The sequence below is a fragment of the Entelurus aequoreus genome, linkage group LG02 (assembly GCF_033978785.1).
Source record: "Entelurus aequoreus isolate RoL-2023_Sb linkage group LG02, RoL_Eaeq_v1.1, whole genome shotgun sequence".
In the NCBI taxonomy this organism is placed as follows: Eukaryota; Metazoa; Chordata; class Actinopteri; order Syngnathiformes; family Syngnathidae; genus Entelurus; species Entelurus aequoreus.
Genome location: NC_084732.1, coordinates 13831773 through 13849920, shown reverse-complemented (window position 1 = coordinate 13849920; position 18148 = coordinate 13831773). Strand labels below are relative to the sequence as shown.

At 42.6% G+C, this 18148-nt stretch overlaps 1 protein-coding gene across 1 annotated transcript in view; it reads right to left on the bottom strand.

Annotated features, from left to right (window-relative positions):
* Nucleotides 1-1441: 1441 nt before the first annotated feature.
* Nucleotides 1442-18148, bottom strand: part of chsy1 (chondroitin sulfate synthase 1) — an 87034-nt gene continuing 70327 nt past the window's right edge. Inside the window, exon 3 of the mRNA XM_062022398.1 lies at nucleotides 1442-3705. Coding sequence (XP_061878382.1) covers nucleotides 2113-3705 — 1593 coding nt within the window. The 3' untranslated portion in view covers nucleotides 1442-2112. The remainder of the gene's footprint in view (nucleotides 3706-18148) is intronic.

Here is an 18148-nt window from a genome sequence, read left to right as displayed (position 1 = left end):
TTTCCTATATTCAAACTGTAATGTCACTGTGGCCATAAATATTAAATATACTTGTTACATAAAACCTCTGCCTTCTCTTTAATGACTACTCAGGCCTACTAATTATGGGCCTGCTGCAATGCAAACAGCCCATATTATTATTATTGCTCATACTTCAACTTTTATTATCGTTCCACACGTTTCTTTTACGATTAATACGAGATGAAGCGGCCAACGAACCCCCACATATGTCATACCGTCGGAAAGGTCTCGTTCGTGCGGACGAGGGTACTTTGAGGTGGGAATATTTCGTGTTGCCATATTCTGAAAACTACACAGAGTCATTTGGGTTTCTGACTCAAAATTTGAATAAGGCTGATTTACAGGGGTTATATTATGTGTTAGAATAATTTGATCTAAGTTATCACAAAAACTTTGTGTTTCAATGAGTTCCCAGCGAGAAGCAAAAAAGACGTCTTTGAACCTACCAAGAAGAAGGCTTGTAAAACTCCACTGTGTAGGGGGGGAAGCAACATGAAGGTGTTCGGTTTTCTTTCATGTATTGTAATCCACAGAAATATATTGTTTTAACCCAAGGACTACAAAGCGGAGAGAAGGCAGGATCTGCCCAAGTTCCAGACACCGCTTTTTTTTAAAACTCTTTTACGAACCTTTCTTTGAACTGTTTTACGACCTTTTGAACTGTTTTGTAACCAAAGGCAATGCTGTTTACGACCCACGTCCCTTTGGAAGCAGCTGTTGCCATGTGGTCAGGGAAAGTCCAAATAAAGGAGGCTTACAATCTTTCGCCAGAGCGTGCTGGAGACTGGAGACTACAAAAGTACAGACCAGACGTTTCTCCTCAAATTGAGCCAAATTTAATTCTGTCTTGATTTGATTCTTTGCTTCTTGTCCTGTTTAATAGATGTCGTCAGTGTTTGAACCTGACATTATGTTTTTCTACATTGGCAACACTTATTTGGGGAGGCACGACATAGTGGGTAGAGCGGCCGTGCCGGAAACCTGAGGGTTGCGGGTTCGCTCCCCGCCTCTTGATAGCCAAATTGCTGCCGTTGTGCCCTTGGGCAGGACACTTCACCCTTGCCCCCGGTGCCGCTCACACTGGTGAATGAATGATGAATGACAGGTGGCGCGCAAATTGGCAGCCACGCTTCCGTCAGTCTACCCCAGGGCAGCTGTGGCTACAAATGTAGCTTACCACCACCAGGTGTGAATGAATGATGGGTTCTCACTTCTCTGTGCGACCCCCAGCCAGAAGTCCAGGGCACAGACAGCAGGCCCATCAAAATTTCCGCGAGAAATGTAGTTCTATTTTATTCTGGTGGTACTTTGGTGGAAAAGAGATTGAGAAGCACAGATCTACACGTTACACAACATCAACATGTCATCTGTCATGTTGTCCGTGGTGCAACATTACCAAACACAAACAGCAGGGGGCGATTCGAATTAAGGGGGGGTCTCAGTAGCCATGGTAACTTGGACCTTGTGACAGATTCCTGAATGTTGGTTAAAAAAGGGAAAACAATTTTAGGAAAACTTCCCCACCATTTTTATTCTTTAAATAGAAAAACTTTCATACTCGAAAGTTGAAAGACAAATTAAAAACAATAATAATAAAAATAAAAAGATTTAAAAAAACTAACGACAACCTCAGTCAGTCTTCATGTTGTCACAAAAGTTCCTGTTTTGGAAGACTGGACCAGCCGGGAATATCAGTACCTGCCAGGTAAGACGCTTGCTTGGCTCCACCCTCACGTGAAGCCACGCCCCCTGGCTATTAAACCAAATGCTAAAGAACATTCTTTACTGTTCACTCAATCTCTCACACACACACTCACATGCACGCACACACACACACACACAGAATTGAGTCTTTGGTGACAGGAAGTTACAATCTTTGCATTTAACAAAAACAATAAATTAGACGTCAAATCCAGCAGTTGTTCACACAAAAACAATCTGTGTGTGAGGAAATGTAAACATTCACAAAGTGTCCGATGGCCCCGCCTCCTGGGGCTGGCCCCGCCTCCTGCTGTCAAAGTGTAAAAGTAAAAAGGGGGTTCTTGCATGGAAAATAAATTATTTGTGGGCGTGGCCAGCAGCACGTCCCCCTCAGGCTGTCCTAAGCGAGCCGTTGTTGGCGGCCAGCCTGCGCTGGGCGTGGTCGTTCTTGTCCAGCCAGAGCTCGGCCAGCTGCTGCGTGGACCCGTGCGAGGACGCCTTGGACCCCAGACACATCTTGTACTGCTTGGCCTCCAGGTTGGGGTCGCAGGCGACGGCGTGGTGCACGTGCACGATGCCCGTGTCCGTGCTGCGGAACAACGACACGCCCGACTGCACAAACTTGTTAAAGAGGTCCACGTCCTCCAGCCCCCAGCCCTGGATGGAGGTGTCAAAGCCCCCCGCCCGGACCAGGTCCCCCTTGTGGACGCACACGATGCCGTAGCCGAAGTTCCTCCACAGGCCCGTCTTGGAGGTGAAGACGTAGTGGTTGTTGCCGGGCACCTTCCCGGCGTACACCACCTTGGGGTCGTACTGGCTGAAGATGATGGGGAAGTAGGCGCTCTGGCCCAGGGCGGCGTTGGCCCGGCAGCGCTTGAGGAAGTCGGTGGTGAAGAGCAGGTCCACGTCGCAGTAGAAGAGCAGCGACTGGTTGGTGAAGAGCGACGAGCCCACCTCCAGCGCCAGCGCCCGGGAGAAGGCTCCGGCCACGGGCTTGATCTCCATGTCGGCGCGGGGGTACTTGACGTGGTACCCCCGCATCAGCTCCACCTGCTTGACGCGCTCCGTGTCGTTGTCGGTGCTGAAGAGCAGCACCAGCAGCTTGACGTTCTGCTTGGGAATCAGACAGAAGCGCTCAAAGTTGGCCATGAAGCGGGCGAAGATGTCGTAGCGCCCCGACAGAGGCACCAGGATGTTGACCTTCTTGTCCACCACCTCCTTCTGCTCCTGGCCGGACGTGGACAGCTTGAAGGGGACCAGCATCTTCAAGGAGTTGGACAGGAAGGACAGCGAGTCCGACTCCTGGTTGATGTGCGCCGCCAGCGTCTGGGCGTCCATCGGGTCTTCCTCCCGGAACTGGATTTGGCTGAAGGTCTGCTGGAGGTAGGCGTGTCTGCGCACGGGCACCGTCATGGTCTTTCCTTTGTGCTTCTTGTAGAGCAGCAGCAGGTCCAGGACGTACTCGGCGCCGTACAGCGGGTTCACCCGCCGGTAGCCGTACTGGATCTCCTTGAAGTCGATGACGCGCCCCCGCGTCTTGGCGTTGGCGTTGATCATCTCCATCACCTGCATGATGATGTCGTCCAGGGCTTGGCGCTGGGACGCGTCCATCCCGCGGCGCGGCGGCTGTCCGTCGAAGGCGGAGAACAGGTGCCTCCCGGTCAGGAACTCCCACTCCAGGACGTCGTCTCTCTGCTGCGGGTGGAAGCGCATGAAGGAGGGCGGCATCCCCAGCTGGAGGTCCTCCCGGCCCGGCTCGGCCGCGCCGTAGCGACTCATCTGGACGATCTCGCGGTGCAGCCGGATGGTTTTGTGGCGCAGGTCGGCGATCTTGCGGCTGAGCATGTAGCTGTGCAGGCGGTACTGGTAGGGCGGGTTCTTGTTGGGGTGCAGCGTGATGGCCCGGTGGATCTTGCTGTTGTGGAGATCTCGGATGTAGCCCTTCTTGTTGGGCTCGTAGTTCTCGTAGAACAGCTGCTGCATCTGCGGCGACAACGAGACAAAACGCTCCGTTAGCAACAGCTAAGGACACGTTTAGCTGCAGTACATACATAATAGTGCTGCTAGGATCCTGATGAGAGTGCGGAAGTATGACCGTATCACACCAACTCTCAAATCCCTTCACTGGCTTCCTGTTCCACTCAGGATTGAATTCAAAGTCTCCCTGCTAACCCACCAGTGCCTCCATGGAAATGCCCCCCTCTACCTCAAAGAACTGCTCACCCCCAAATCCTCTACACGACACCTCCTCCAACCTCCGAGGACAAAGCTACGAACAATAGGAGACCGGGCTTTTCGCTCCGCCGCTCCCAGTCTGTGGAACGCTCTCCCTGACCACCTGAGGGCACCACAGACTGTGGATGCTTTTAAAAAAGGCTTAAAAACCCTTCTTTTTTTTTCTTCAGACATATGCATACTAGTTTTAGCTATTTGGCTGTTGTAGTTTTTATTTTTCTTTATTTTTTATTATCTTTTTATTAATACACTGTAGCACTTTTGAGGTTGTTTACTCAATGTGTACAGCTCTGGTAATGGGTACAGTCGCACCCACCTGCACAAATGTACTTCAAAACGTAACAATCAAAATAAATATGACTTTTTTTGTTTACTAGGGCAGTGGTCCCACCGGGCCGCGGACCAATTGGTAGTACCGGGCCGCACAAGAAATAAAAAAAATCTTTTTTTTAATTTTTATTTTTTTTAAATTAAATCAACATAAAAAACACAATATATACATTATATATCAATATAGATCAATACAGTCTGCAGGGATACAGTCCGTAAGCACACATGATTGTATTTCTTTATGAAATTTTTTTTTTTTTTTGTCCCCCCGGTCCGTGGGACAAATTTTCAAGCGTTGACCGGTCCGCAGCTACAAAAAGGTTGGGGACCACTGTACTAGGGCATGCATATATACCGCAATTTCCGGACTATAAGCCGCACCTGACTATAAGCCGCACCAGCTAAATTTAGGGGAAAATACAGATTGCTCCATATATAAGCCGCACCCGACTATAAGCCGCAGGGTTTTGATGTGTAATTACCGTAGTATATAGGGCGGGGGTTCCTGCTACCACGGAGGGGATTGTCGGGACAGAGATGACTGTTTGGGAACGCAAAGCGTCCCATTTATTAACAATAAATCTGTGTGTCATCGTCTTCCTCCTGCGTACTAAAACCACCGAAATCCTCTTCGTTGGTGTCGGAGAAGAACAGGCCGTATGTAAGCCGCACCGTTGTATAAGCCGCAGGGACCAGAACGAGGGGAAAAAGTAGCGGCTTATAGTCCGGAAATTACGGTAATATGCATTAGTTTGACCATTTAAAATCAGCGATAATAAAAAGGAGATGCTTGGAAATAGCATAAAAATGCCCCAAAAACCTGGAAAATTGCGATTCATAGCGTTACTTTTTGGTCTAACCATCATGAGCGTTCTGTGCAGGTATATTTCTTTTATATTTTGATAAATCATCATAAATAGGTATTGATCAATCTTTAAGCGGTGTGTATTTGATTTCAGTTTGCTTTTGACATCTTATTTAGAATTGTAGTTGAAACTTTTACAACCTTGTGTTGCGCTCATGATGGCGTAACCAAACTAGATTATTTTGAATATTTATTCCCTTTTTTACATTTAGTATATTTAAATATACTGTGTTTTATGCTTTTTGGAACATGTACAATACATATAATACAATAAAGTCCCATATAAAATTATGTTTCTAGCAATACTTTAATTTTGCCTTTGAAAGTAACACTCCAATGTCCATTAGTGGAGCTGTACACCAATGTAAAGTGCTTTTTACAAATAAAATCTATTATTATTATTATTAGCAATCAGTGAAGGTTAGACATCACAGCTTGGTGTCCACAGGAAAGGATTCATTGATCCATTATGTGAGAAACTGTTAGATGATTAAATGGAGTCAAGTACAGGACAGTAAAGAAGTCCATAACCAAGTCAGCTACTACTGCCAGCATCGATCAGATCTATACAACACTGGCATGGAAATAGGAGTTTAGAACATCATAACTAAGGATGCTTTCTGAACTCACTATGTTCTCTGCTCGCTGTACATATCCTACGAAGTCAGAGCTACACTGTTTCAATGTCCATTTCTCCGCCCCACCCCCTCCACAGGCCACCCCCCGGATTGTAAACAATGTAAATAATTCAATGTATATACTCTGATGATTAACTTGTGTGATGACTGTATTAAGATGATAGTATATATTTGTACCATGAATTGATTAACGTGGACCCCGACTTAAACAAGTTGAAAAACTTATTCGGGTGTTACCATTTAGTGGTCAATTGTATGAAATATGTACTTCACTGTGCAATCTACTAATACAAGTTTCACTCAATCAATCAAAGGGTACCATTCACATTTGATTGACACCGCTACTCAATTTGTGGCATGTTTGTGTGTGTTAAAAAATGTTAATTGTTTGATAGTAGAATGTGTTTAAAAATAAGCTGACGGTTATATCTCAACATTTGAGTCTCATTTTCAATGCAGTTGCACTTCCAAGACATTAGATGGCAGTACTGTACAGGCTAAGAGAGTATGGCCAACTGGGTTTCAAAGTTGGTAGCGAACATGGCGCCCTGTAGTCACGTGGGGGGGAGGGCTTCCGGCCAATCAGAGTATGGCCAGGGGCTCTCCTTGAATGATTAAGCCTGGCGTATGCTCTTGCGCGTAGAAAAAAAATCCTACATTTGCGACGCAGAGCTGTGATTGGTCGGTTTTTTGCCAAGGAGGGTCCCTGAACACAGGCGAGCAGACTTCCTGCTTGAAACGCACAAATGATTGTATAAAAAAAAAAAACAGTGACTAAACATTTGCATGAAAATAGATATTGTGTACTTTAATATCTCGGTGCGCTGTAAAAAATAATTACAGAATGTGTGTTTTTCAGCGTGTTGAAGAAGTCACATTGATTGATTGATTGAAACTTTTATTAGTAGATTGCACAGTACAGTACATATTCCGTAGAATTGACCACTAAATGGTAACACCCGGATAAGTTTTTCAACTTGTTTAAGTCGGGGTCCACGTTAATCAATTCATGGTACGACACTCTTTTCAACTTTTATTGCCAATCGTGTGCTAACCTTGTCTCTGCCACATTTTTATCTGTGCTACATTATGGCTATCTTTTTTATATGAATGCTACTCGTTCCTGTCTTCAGATGGTGGACTGTGTATACTGTTGCGTCAGACCAGCCTTCCCTCCCAGGGAATTAAAGTCACTGGTCAATCCCAAGTTCTTTAGATGACATATATGCAGAGTAAGAAGGACCATCAAGACAGAATAGGAATATTATCAAGTTTTACTAAAGCTTTAGGAGACCAGTCCACACCAATGCGGTTTGATTGATTGATTGAGACTTTTATTAGTAGGTTGCACAGTGAAGTACATATTCCGTACAATTGACCACTAAATGGTAACACCCGAATAAGTTTTTCAACTTGTTTAAGTCGGGGTCCACTTAAATTGATTCATGATACAGATATATACTATCAGATATATACTATCATCATAATACAGTCATCACACAAGATAATCACATTGAATTATTTACATTATTTACAATCAGGGGTGTGGGGTGTGGGGTATGGACATCAAGTAGTGGACATAGAGAGAGAGAGAGAGTGAGAGAGAGAGAGAGATCAGAAGGCATAAGAAAAAGTATCTGCATTTGATTGTTTACATTTGATTATTAGCAATCCGGGGAGGGTGTTAGTTTAGGGTTGTAGCTGCCTGGAGGTGAACTTTTATTGCGGTTTTGAAGGAGGATAGAGATGCCCTTTCTTTTATACCTGTTGGGAGCGCATTCCACATTGATGTGGCATAGAAAGAGAATGAGTTAAGACCTTTGTTAGTTTGGAATCTGGGTTTAACGTGGTTAGTGGAGCTCCCCCTGGTGTTGTGGTTATGGCGGTCATTTACGTTAAGGAAGTAGTTTGACATGTACTTCGGTATCAGGGAGGTGTAGTGGATTTTATAGACTAGGGTCATACCGGCATCTCGAATTGGTCTAACATTCAAACGGAAAGAGACAACTTCTTGAATAGGAAAACAGCCCCCACCCTGTCCAGAAAGGAATACAGCCTCATTGTTCTAATACAGGTAAGATAAAAAAGGGAGTACTCCAACTACCATATTCCAAGCCTTCAAGGTAAGGCACACAGTTTACTTGCGGACATAAGATACAAACACAGAAAAAGTACAAATGGAAAAACACTAGCTGCTCTAAACATGATTATGAATAAAGAAATAACTCTTAAACATATATGCATTCTCCACAATACCGAGCTTCTTTGAGGTTCACCACGAACCGTAGAGCCATGACACACCACACTGTGACTTGTACTCCCTTCTCTGTCCACTAGGAGACCGTGTCGCTGGTACGTTTTTATTTACAAGGCTCTTCTGGGACTATTCCTCGAATACATTTGTACATTGATTTCACAGAGAAGTACGAAGTCTTATGCTCTGAGATCCAAGGATCAGCTGTTGCTCTCCGTCCCTTTTGCTGGCACTGAGCTGGGGGGAAAAAGCTTTTGTCTATGCAGCTCCTTGTGCTTGCAACATGCTACAAAAGAGCCTGGAAGCTGACTGAATTTTTATCCTAAATGCTTTTAAATCTAAACTGAGAGCTTTTGAAGGAGTCTCAGTTATCTGTAACTGTTTTACTTGATGTCCATCCTGTCATTTTAATGTGAATGTTATTTTATGTGTAACAAGACTCCCTTGAAAAAGAGGTTTTAGTGTAATTCCCACACATATTCTTTGTCGTGCACACATGTCTTTTTTCCCTCACACACACACACACACACACACCAGGGCTTGAATTTAACCACTGCAACTGCGGCAAAATTGACCAACATCCGCGGCAAGAACATGTCGTGACCGCCCTTGACTTTGTACTTGTTAATGGACGAGGGATTGACTGTTAACAGTATGATGATAATTTGCAATAAAATTCCCAACAGTTAGTAATACGTCTTAATTTTTCAATTACCGAAACCCCGTCATTTATTAATGCATTTTAGGCCACGCGAAGTCAGGCGTCATTTTGCTTGATAATCATGGGGAATTAACTACACAGACTTTGCTCCGGAGATTTCCCCTCAGAGTAAACGGAGCCAAGCGCTTGGTTTAACGTAATTTTCCCTCGCTTCCTGGCGTGTGTTTAAGAGAGCACTGCTGTGTTTGGATGGAGACAGGTGTGGACAATATTGGAGACACTTATCCCCACACTAAAAGTATACAGCGAAGGACACAATTATTTGATGTTGCTTTCAACACAGCGTCCTCAGTTGTGACAGAGTTAATGAGGTGAGGAAACATGTAACAGGTGATGTGTCGTGAACATTGGCACAACTTCTTTATAAAGTCTTTACTTTGTTTACTGGGATGTTCTCTCCTCTATGTAACTGCAAACTGTATCAGTGGTCAAATAACATCAATACGAGCTAAATGTTTTGTCATCTCATCAAATTGAACGCAGGCTGTGAAGATTGTGCATTCGATGTGCGAGGTGTCACTCTTTATTTTTGTTGGCCAAAGTGTTGTACTGAACCAAGAGAAGAACAAAGCTCGTTTATTAGACTTCATCTTCATTAGCCAAACTGCTTTGTGTTTTATTTTGATATAAAAAGTAAACAAGGTTTCTTTCACGTCACAAAGGTGTTCTTTCCAAAAACATTCATGGGACACAGCAATTTGTTAATGTTTTATTGTTTATAGTTCATTCCTATCCATTATTATTATTATTAACATATTTCTGCTCAAACTATTAATGGATCTGTCCCGATACATCATGTACAAAAAAGAGTTGAAATATAATCTTAGAGAGAAATGTAATTTAAAACATTTGTATGCACGTACAACACTTAAGACCTTCAATATATCAGTATGTGGAATTAAATGATGGAATGGATTAAGCAAAGCAATCAAACAATGTACTAATATGATCCACTTCAAGAAACTCTTCAAACTTAAAGTGTTTACAAAGTACCAAGAAGAAGAATACTGAATTTATTTAATTCATCCATGCTTATGGAGTATATTGTGAATAAATTGAGAACAGGAAGTGAACAAAAGTTTTAGCAACTGTTAAGTAAAAGAAAAGGGGTAGGATTAAATAAGCTCTGCTTCTTCCTACTCCTTTTCGAACATGTTGAAAAGAGAAACTGGAAATGGTGATGTATCATGTTGTATGCTTGCATGTTCCAAATAAACTCAAACTCATGTACGTATTAATGTACATAACTGAAATAATAATAAAAAAATCTCTCCCTCTATCAAAATGTAAAAATAGAGATAACAGGTACTTTTTAGAGGCGGTATAGTACCGAATATGATTCATTAGTATTGCGGTACTGTACTAGTACCGGTATACCGTACAACTCTAATGCAAAGTCTGATCCAGATCGAAGCCAGATTGTGTCCCAATGTAAACGCAACATGGACAATGCAATGGAACATGTTCACACGTTTATGATCCAAACAAACAAAACAAAGTGGGCTAAAAAGGGTCTTACTGGGCGAGCAGTGACTTTGGCTGCGATGTTGAAATTCCGAGCGGATGGCGAAGTTAAACCAATGTTAAGACTCTTATTCTGTCCAAGTCCAAATCGAGAGCCTGAAGGAATGTGTTGTATAAGAGCCAGCGTGGGGGTGGGAGGTGGTCTTGACAAAGTTAGTGTTAGTAAAAAAAAAAAGTGTAAACACGGGGACAGCTGCTAGCGAGCGGCTGGCAGGAAGTCAAGCGCGGTCAAGAAGGCGGCGTTTGTGCAGTGGCCTCCCCATGAAGGAAGCATCAGTGCGGCCCACGCCTCCACGCAGACTAATTTGAGAGGACGGCTCTGGAATGTGGCCACAAGTCTGATCCCGGGGGAAAGGCCGTTCGGGGAACAAGACAGGACGGGCCTGAGAGCCACGGAAAGTTGTACCCGATTCGGAATCTGATCACAGGAACTGCTTGACTGACTCTTTGCTTCCCCGCGGTTTGGAGACGCATTCCACGGCATCTGGGAGCGGGCGGCCTGCCAGACAAAACACACAGGAAGCTTGTCCTTAATGGACGGGGCTAGCTAGCATGCAGGTGAGGGGTCGGCTTCTTCGCATGGCTTTGCTTCCCGTGACTTGGAGCGGCTGATCCGGTAGATCAGACGGGATCCAGCGGCGAAACTCCAACTCACATTTGATTGGTCGGATGTGTACGCCGATGTGTTCCCCCCCACCCCCCGTGGCTTGGGCATCATTATCCCCTGGCCTAATTAGACCTCCTCCTTTACAGCCATTAGTGCGATTCCCTCACGGCCCACCAGCAGACTACACTCTGGAGCGCTAATCAGCGATTGTTCTCCAACAAGAGGCTGACAAAAAGCCACACATTGGCACAAGACAACGCTTGAGACGTGGACCAATCAGAGTGCATGTTGCTGCAATCTTGTTGTTATCCGAGAAACAACACATTGGGTTATCGTGCAAACACACTCCTGAAAGTCGTCAACATGCCAACTTTCTGTTGCGCCACCACATAAAATCCGGGTCCAATAAAAAAACAAAAAACATTGGACAGCTGGTCACCACATGACTCGGACCTAACTGACCCATAAGGACTTAAAACTCCAATTCTGAAGGCTCGCAACGGTCTTGCTTCTTTTGATTCAATACTACCAAACCTGAGTGGGCCCGTGACGCTGTAGCGAGTCCTGGGGCCGATATTCGATAAAGGAAAATGAAAAATCGTTTAGGTTTCCAGCGTCGATAAATCGACCATGTGCATGCTTCAAGGGCATTCGCGCTATTAGCAGCTACGCCAGTTTGTACTAGGGTTGTACGTGGAGATGTCCGATAATGGCTTTTTTTCCGATATTGTCCAACTCTTAATTACTGATTCCGATATCAACCGATACGGATGTATACAGTCGTGGAATTAACACATTATTATGCCTAATTTTCTTGTGATGCCCCGCTGGATGCATTAAACAATGTAACAAGGTTTTTAAAAAAAAATCAACTCAAGTTATGGGGAAAAAAATGCCAACATGGCACCGCCATATTTATTATTGAAGTCACAAAGTGCATTATTTTTTTTAACATGCCTCAAAACAGCAGTTTGGAATTTGGGACATGCATGAGGAGGTTGAGGTGGGCTGGGTTGCGGAGGCTAGCGGGGGGTGTATATTGTAGCGTACCGGAAGAGTTAGTGCTGCAAGGGGTTCTGGGTATTTGTTCTTTTGTGTTTGTTGTGTTACGGTGCGGATGTTCTCCCGACATGTTTGTCTATCTTGTTTGGTGTGGGTTCACAGTGTGGCGCATGTTTGTAACAGTGTTAAAGTTGTTTACACGGCCACCCTCAGTGTGACCTGTATGGCTGTTGACCAAGTATGACTTGCATTCACTTGTGTGTGTGAAAAGCCGTAGATATTATGTGACTGGGCCGGCACGCAAATGCAGTGCCTTTAAGGCATGCCACCAATATTGTTGTCTGGGTGGAAATCGGGAGAAATTCGGGAGAATGGTTGCCCCGGGAGATTTTCGGGAGGGGCACTGAAATTCGGGAGTCTCCCGGGAAAATCGGGATGGTTGGCAAGTATGACTGGGAGACGCAACTGCTCTGTACTTCTCCCTACGTCCGTGTACCACGCCATACAGCGGCGTTTGAAAAAGTCATAGATTTTACTTTTTGAAACAGATACCGATAATTTCCGATATTACATTTTAAAGCATTTATCGGCCGATAATATCGGCAGTCCGATATTATCGGACATCTCTTGTTGTACGGTACACCTGTACTAGTACAGTATCGCGGTACTAATGAATCAAAAACTGTACTATATGTTTGAAAAGTACCGGTTCCCGGGCATGACGGCACGTCGTGACATTGCTAGTTTTACGAGCAGTGGAGCATGTTTGGCAGCGCACAATCATGGAGTACTTACAAGCAGACACAGTGTGTAGACAGAAAAGGGAGAACGGATGCATTTTGGCCTAAAAACTGACGATAAAGGTGAAGTTATAACACTGAAACGCCCTCAGGAAGAGGTGCTTTATAAGACTCGCAGCGAACATCCATCCGCAGTTGGCAGTGTTTGAGCTACTAAAGTAAGTTTCTTACAAGTATCATCCCCGCAGGACGAGGAATAGCTAAACATGCTTCACTACACACCGTAGCTCACCGGCGTCACAATGTAAACAAACGCCATGGGTGGATCTACACCTGACATCCACTGTAATGATACCAAGTACAGGAGCGTATCTAGTCGATACTACTATGATTACATCTATATTTTTTAGCATCACAAAATCTTTTTTCGTGTTTTTCAAATTCATATGTTTATTAAGGGTGTAACGGTACACAAAAATTTCGGTTCGGTACGTACCTCGGTTTAGAGGTCACGGTTCGGTTCATTTTCGGTACAGTAAGAAAACAACAAAATATACTGTACATTTTTTGGTTATTTATTCACCAAATTTGTAAACAATGGCTTTATCCTTTTAACATTGGGAACACTATAATAATTCTGCCCAAAAATAGAAATAGCTGTGTGTGTGATGGATGTGAGCCACCACTAGGCTGATGAGTGCAACAGCAGGCAGTCATGAACGCTAAGCATAACAATAACATACATATACACACAGGGTCCATTGCCAGGGTTAATGTGGTCAACATATATAAAACAAAAACAAAATAAGATAAGGCTCAGAATGGTTTCTTAACAAAACCTTTCTACATATAAAGTGCTTTTTTTGATTGATTGATTGAGACTTTTATTAGTAGATTGCACAGTACAGTACATATTCCGTACAATTGACCACTAAATGGTAACACCCGAATACGTTTTTCAACTTCTTTAAGTCGGGGTCCACGTTAATCAACATTAAACTGCCTCAAGTTGTTGCTCAGATTAAATAAAATGACAACTTTTCTTCTACATATAAAAAGTGCAACATTAAACAGTTTCAAGTCAACTCAGCCTCAGATTAACTTTTCTTTTCACCCCCAGCCTTTAACCCTGGTGACTTTCACTCAATCTTCATGTTTTTTGCCAGAACAATCAGTTTATCCACATTGTCTGCAGAAAGAAGAAGTGGGTCAAAATCTAGTTTTTAATGCAATATGGTCTTAAATCTGCTTCTATAAAAACACCAACGGCATTTGTTATTGCTTTATCCCTGTCTGACTCGCAGAGGAGAGGATGATTGAATGCGGTGTTTGCACGACGCTTGTCATTCTCGTCGTTGAAGCGATATTCACTTGGGAGTGGTGACGCTTCAAACAGGTTAGCATGTTTGACATGTTGCCAGAAGCATACCCTACCGCTGCTGAACAATGTCGGCAAACCGCTTTCGCTTTGTTGTCGTAGCCCGGTCGCTGCTAGCATGCCGTGTGTTGTGCCTCGGTGTGCATTGTTTACACAACGTGCGGTACGCTACTTAATATGTCCGTGTGGAAACTCGTTCGGTACACCTCCGAACCGAACCCCCGTACCGAAGCGGTTCAAAACAAATGCACGTACCGTTACACCCTTAATGTTTATAAACTCAGGAAATACATCTATGGACAAGTGAGGACTTTGAATATGACTAATGTATGATCCTGTAACTACTTGGTATCGGATTGATACCTAAATGTGTGGTATCATCCAAAACTAATTAGAGATGTTATTATCGGCCGATAAATGCTTTAAAATGTAATATCGGAAATTATTGGTATCGTTTTTTTTATTATCGTATTGTTTTATTTTTTGTTTTTTTTTATTAAATCAACATAAAAAAACACAAGATACACTTACAATTAGTACACCAACCCAAAAAACCTCCCTCCCCCATTCACACTCATTCACACAAAAGGGTTGTTTCTTTCTGTTAATAATATTCTGGTTCCTACATTATATATCAATAGGGCTGCAACAACTAATCGATTAAATCGATTATTAAAATAGTTGCCGATTAATTTAGTCATCGATTCGTTGGATCTATGCTATGCACATGCGCAGAGGTTTGTTGTTTATTTATTTTTAAATGTATTTTTAATTTTTTTTAAATAAACCTTTATTTATAAACTGAAACATTTACAAACAGCTGAGAAACAATAATCAAAATAAGTATGGTGCCAGTGTGCTGTTTTTTTTCCAATAAAATACTGGATAGGATAGAAATGTAGTTTGTCTCTTTTATCCGATTATTAATCGAAGTAATAATCGACATATTAATCGATTATCAAATTAATCGTTAGTTGCAGCCCTATATATCAATACAGCCTGCAAGGGATACAGTCCGTAAGCACACATGATTGTGCGTGCTGCTGGTCCACTAATAGTACTAACCTTTAAAGGCCTACTGAAATGAATTTTTTTTATTTAAACGGGGATAGCAGATCTATTCTATGTGTCATACTTGATCATTTCGCGATATTGCCATATTTTTGCTGAAAGGATTTAGTATAGAACAACGACGATAAAGATTGCAACTTTTGGTATCTGATAAAAAAAAGGCTTGCCCCTACCGGAAGTAGCGTGACGTAGTCAGTTGAACATATACGCAAAGTTCCCTATTGTTTACAATGATGGCCGCATGAAGTGAGAGAGATTCGGACCGAGAAAGCGACAATTTCCCCATTAATTTGAGCGAGGATGAAAGTGCAAGTGAAGGACTAGTGGGGAGTTGAAGCTATTCAGATAGGGAAGATGCTGTGAGAGCCGGGGGTGACCTGATATTCAGCTGGGAATGACTACAACAGTAAATAAACACAAGACATATATATACTCTATTAGCCACAACACAACCAGGCTTATATTTAATATGCCACAAATTAATCCTGCATAAAAACACCTGCGTGTTTGTTACGCTAGCTCCTAGCTCCTCTGCTAGCTCCTAGCTCCATAGAACACGCCAATACAATTCAAACACCTGATCAACACACACAATCACTCAGCCCAAAAGACCGTTCACCTAACCCAAGGTTCATAAAGCTTATATATTTTAAAAAAGTTACGTACATACGCAAAAAAAAGTTGCGCACATACGGTCAAGCGATCAAATGTTTAGAAGCCAAAGCTGCATACTCACAGTAGCACGTCTGCGTCTTTGTCATCCAAATCAAAGTAATCCTGGTAAGAGTCTGTGTTGTCCCAGTTCTCTACAGGCGTCTGTGTATCGAAGTCAAAAGTCCTCCTGGTTAGAGTCTCTGTTATCCGAGTTCTTCCATCTTGACTGCATCTTTCGGGAATGTAAACAAAAAAGCGCCGGCTGTGTACTGTTGTGGCTGACTACGTTCGAAAAATACGTCCATTTCGCACCGACAACTTTCTTCTTTGCTTGCTCAGCTTCCTTCTCCATAATTCAATGAACATGATTGAAACAGATTCACGAACACAGATGTCCAGAATACTGTGGAATTATGAAATGAAAACAGAGCTTTTTCGTATTGGCTTCAATGTGGAAGGCATACCCGTGTTCCCCGGGCTACGTCACGCGCATACGTCATCCTCAGAGGCGTTTCGAACCGGAAGTTTAGCGGCAAATTTAAAATGTCACTTTACAAGTTAACCCGGCCGTATTGGCATGTGTTATAATGTTAAGATTTCATCATTGATATATAAACTATCAGCCTGCGTGGTCGGTAGTAGTGGGTTTCAGTAGGCCTTTAACAGTTAATTTTACTCATTTTCATTAATTACTAGTTTCTATGTAACTGTTTTTATATTGTTTTACTTTTTTTATTCAAGAATTTTTTAAAAATGTATTTATCTTATTTTATTTAAAAAAGGACTTTATCTTCACCATACCTGGTTGTCCAAATTAGGCATAACAATGTGTTAATTCCACGACTGTATATATCAGTATCGGTTGATATCGGTATTGGTAATTAAGGGTTTGGTCAATATCGGAATATCGGATATCGGCACAAAGCCATTATCGGACATCCCTAAAACTAATGTAAAGTATTCCGTTGAGAACATAGAGCCACAACATGTCGCCAACAAACTGGGCTTTTTCTCTCAGCTCTTCCCAGGTTGCTCCAGTGGTTTTCGCCTCAACATCAATCCCTCTGCACCGAGTCTGTTTCAGTCGACCAACTTTTCCTTTTTCTTTCCTTTTGGGTTGCAGTCTTATGCTTGCTGGTGAAGTTGGATGCAGGTTTTTGCAGTATATGCCCGATCCATCCCCATTTTCTTTTTTCGGATGTCCATCCCAACCGGATTCTGATTGGTTATAATTATTTGAAATATATATTTAAATACGCAATATACCAATAAGTGAACCACACTAAATCCAACAGAACACTGACGCATATGACTATTAATATGTATCGCCACCACGAGATGACATACTACTGTACAGTACTGTATTACTAATGTTAGAGGCTGTTATTTTTTTATTCCATAGTGATCATTAAGTAGACCGATAATATGTGGTTGACTGTCAAATTTTTTTCTTTTTTGGTAATGGCAACAGGAACAATTCCCCACAGATTTTCAGCAATGACGCGAACATGTTATTAGTGTTGCTCACCTTCTTCACTTGAAAAAGGAGGGAGGAAAAGTGCTGCAGCTGCTGACACATCTGCTAAGTCTTGTAACCGGGGAAGGGACAACTCATTTTATTGAATATATTGGCAACACATTTATCAACACTAATTATTGGTGGATTAAAATGAGTGACATGTAGGCTAGCACCAGTCTCTATGGACAAAGTCAACCGGTTCATTTCTCCCGCTCAATGTAGGTTATGCTATCCTCCTTTCTTGGAAAAAAAACCTGAATCACATGTTAACTCCCTTTGTTGTCTCTTCTTTTATTTTGAAAATCTGAGTCATTTTAGTACTCGGCAGCTCAGCCACAACGACTGATGGACTGCTACTAAGCAACGTCAGCATTTCATGCATCTATGGGGGGCGCTTGTTCAATATGGATTTTTACTTTCCGGTAATTGTCCTAACTTTTCCTACGCATTTATATGAACTAGAGCAGTGGTCCCCGGTCCGCGGACCGATTGGTACCGGGCCGCGCAAGAAATTAAAAAAAATAAAATACTTTTTTTTTTTTTTTTTTAAATAAATAAATAATAAATAAAAATTAAATCAACATAAAAACACAATATATACATTATATATCAATATAGATCAATACAGTCTTCAGGGATACAGTCCGTAAGCACACATGATAGTATTTCTTTATGAAGAAAAAATAAAAATACAAAAATAAAAAATAAAATAAAAAACAATTCCACCCCCCGTGGGACAAATTTTCAAGCGTCAAAAAGGTTGGGGACCACTGAACTAGAGAACTCCTGATTATTTGATCGGATCTGGGCAGATATTTGCCTTTTTTTAACTGATCTGCTGATGAGCTTGCCAAGCCCAGCTCTGCCCCAGTTAGAGCTGCAACGATT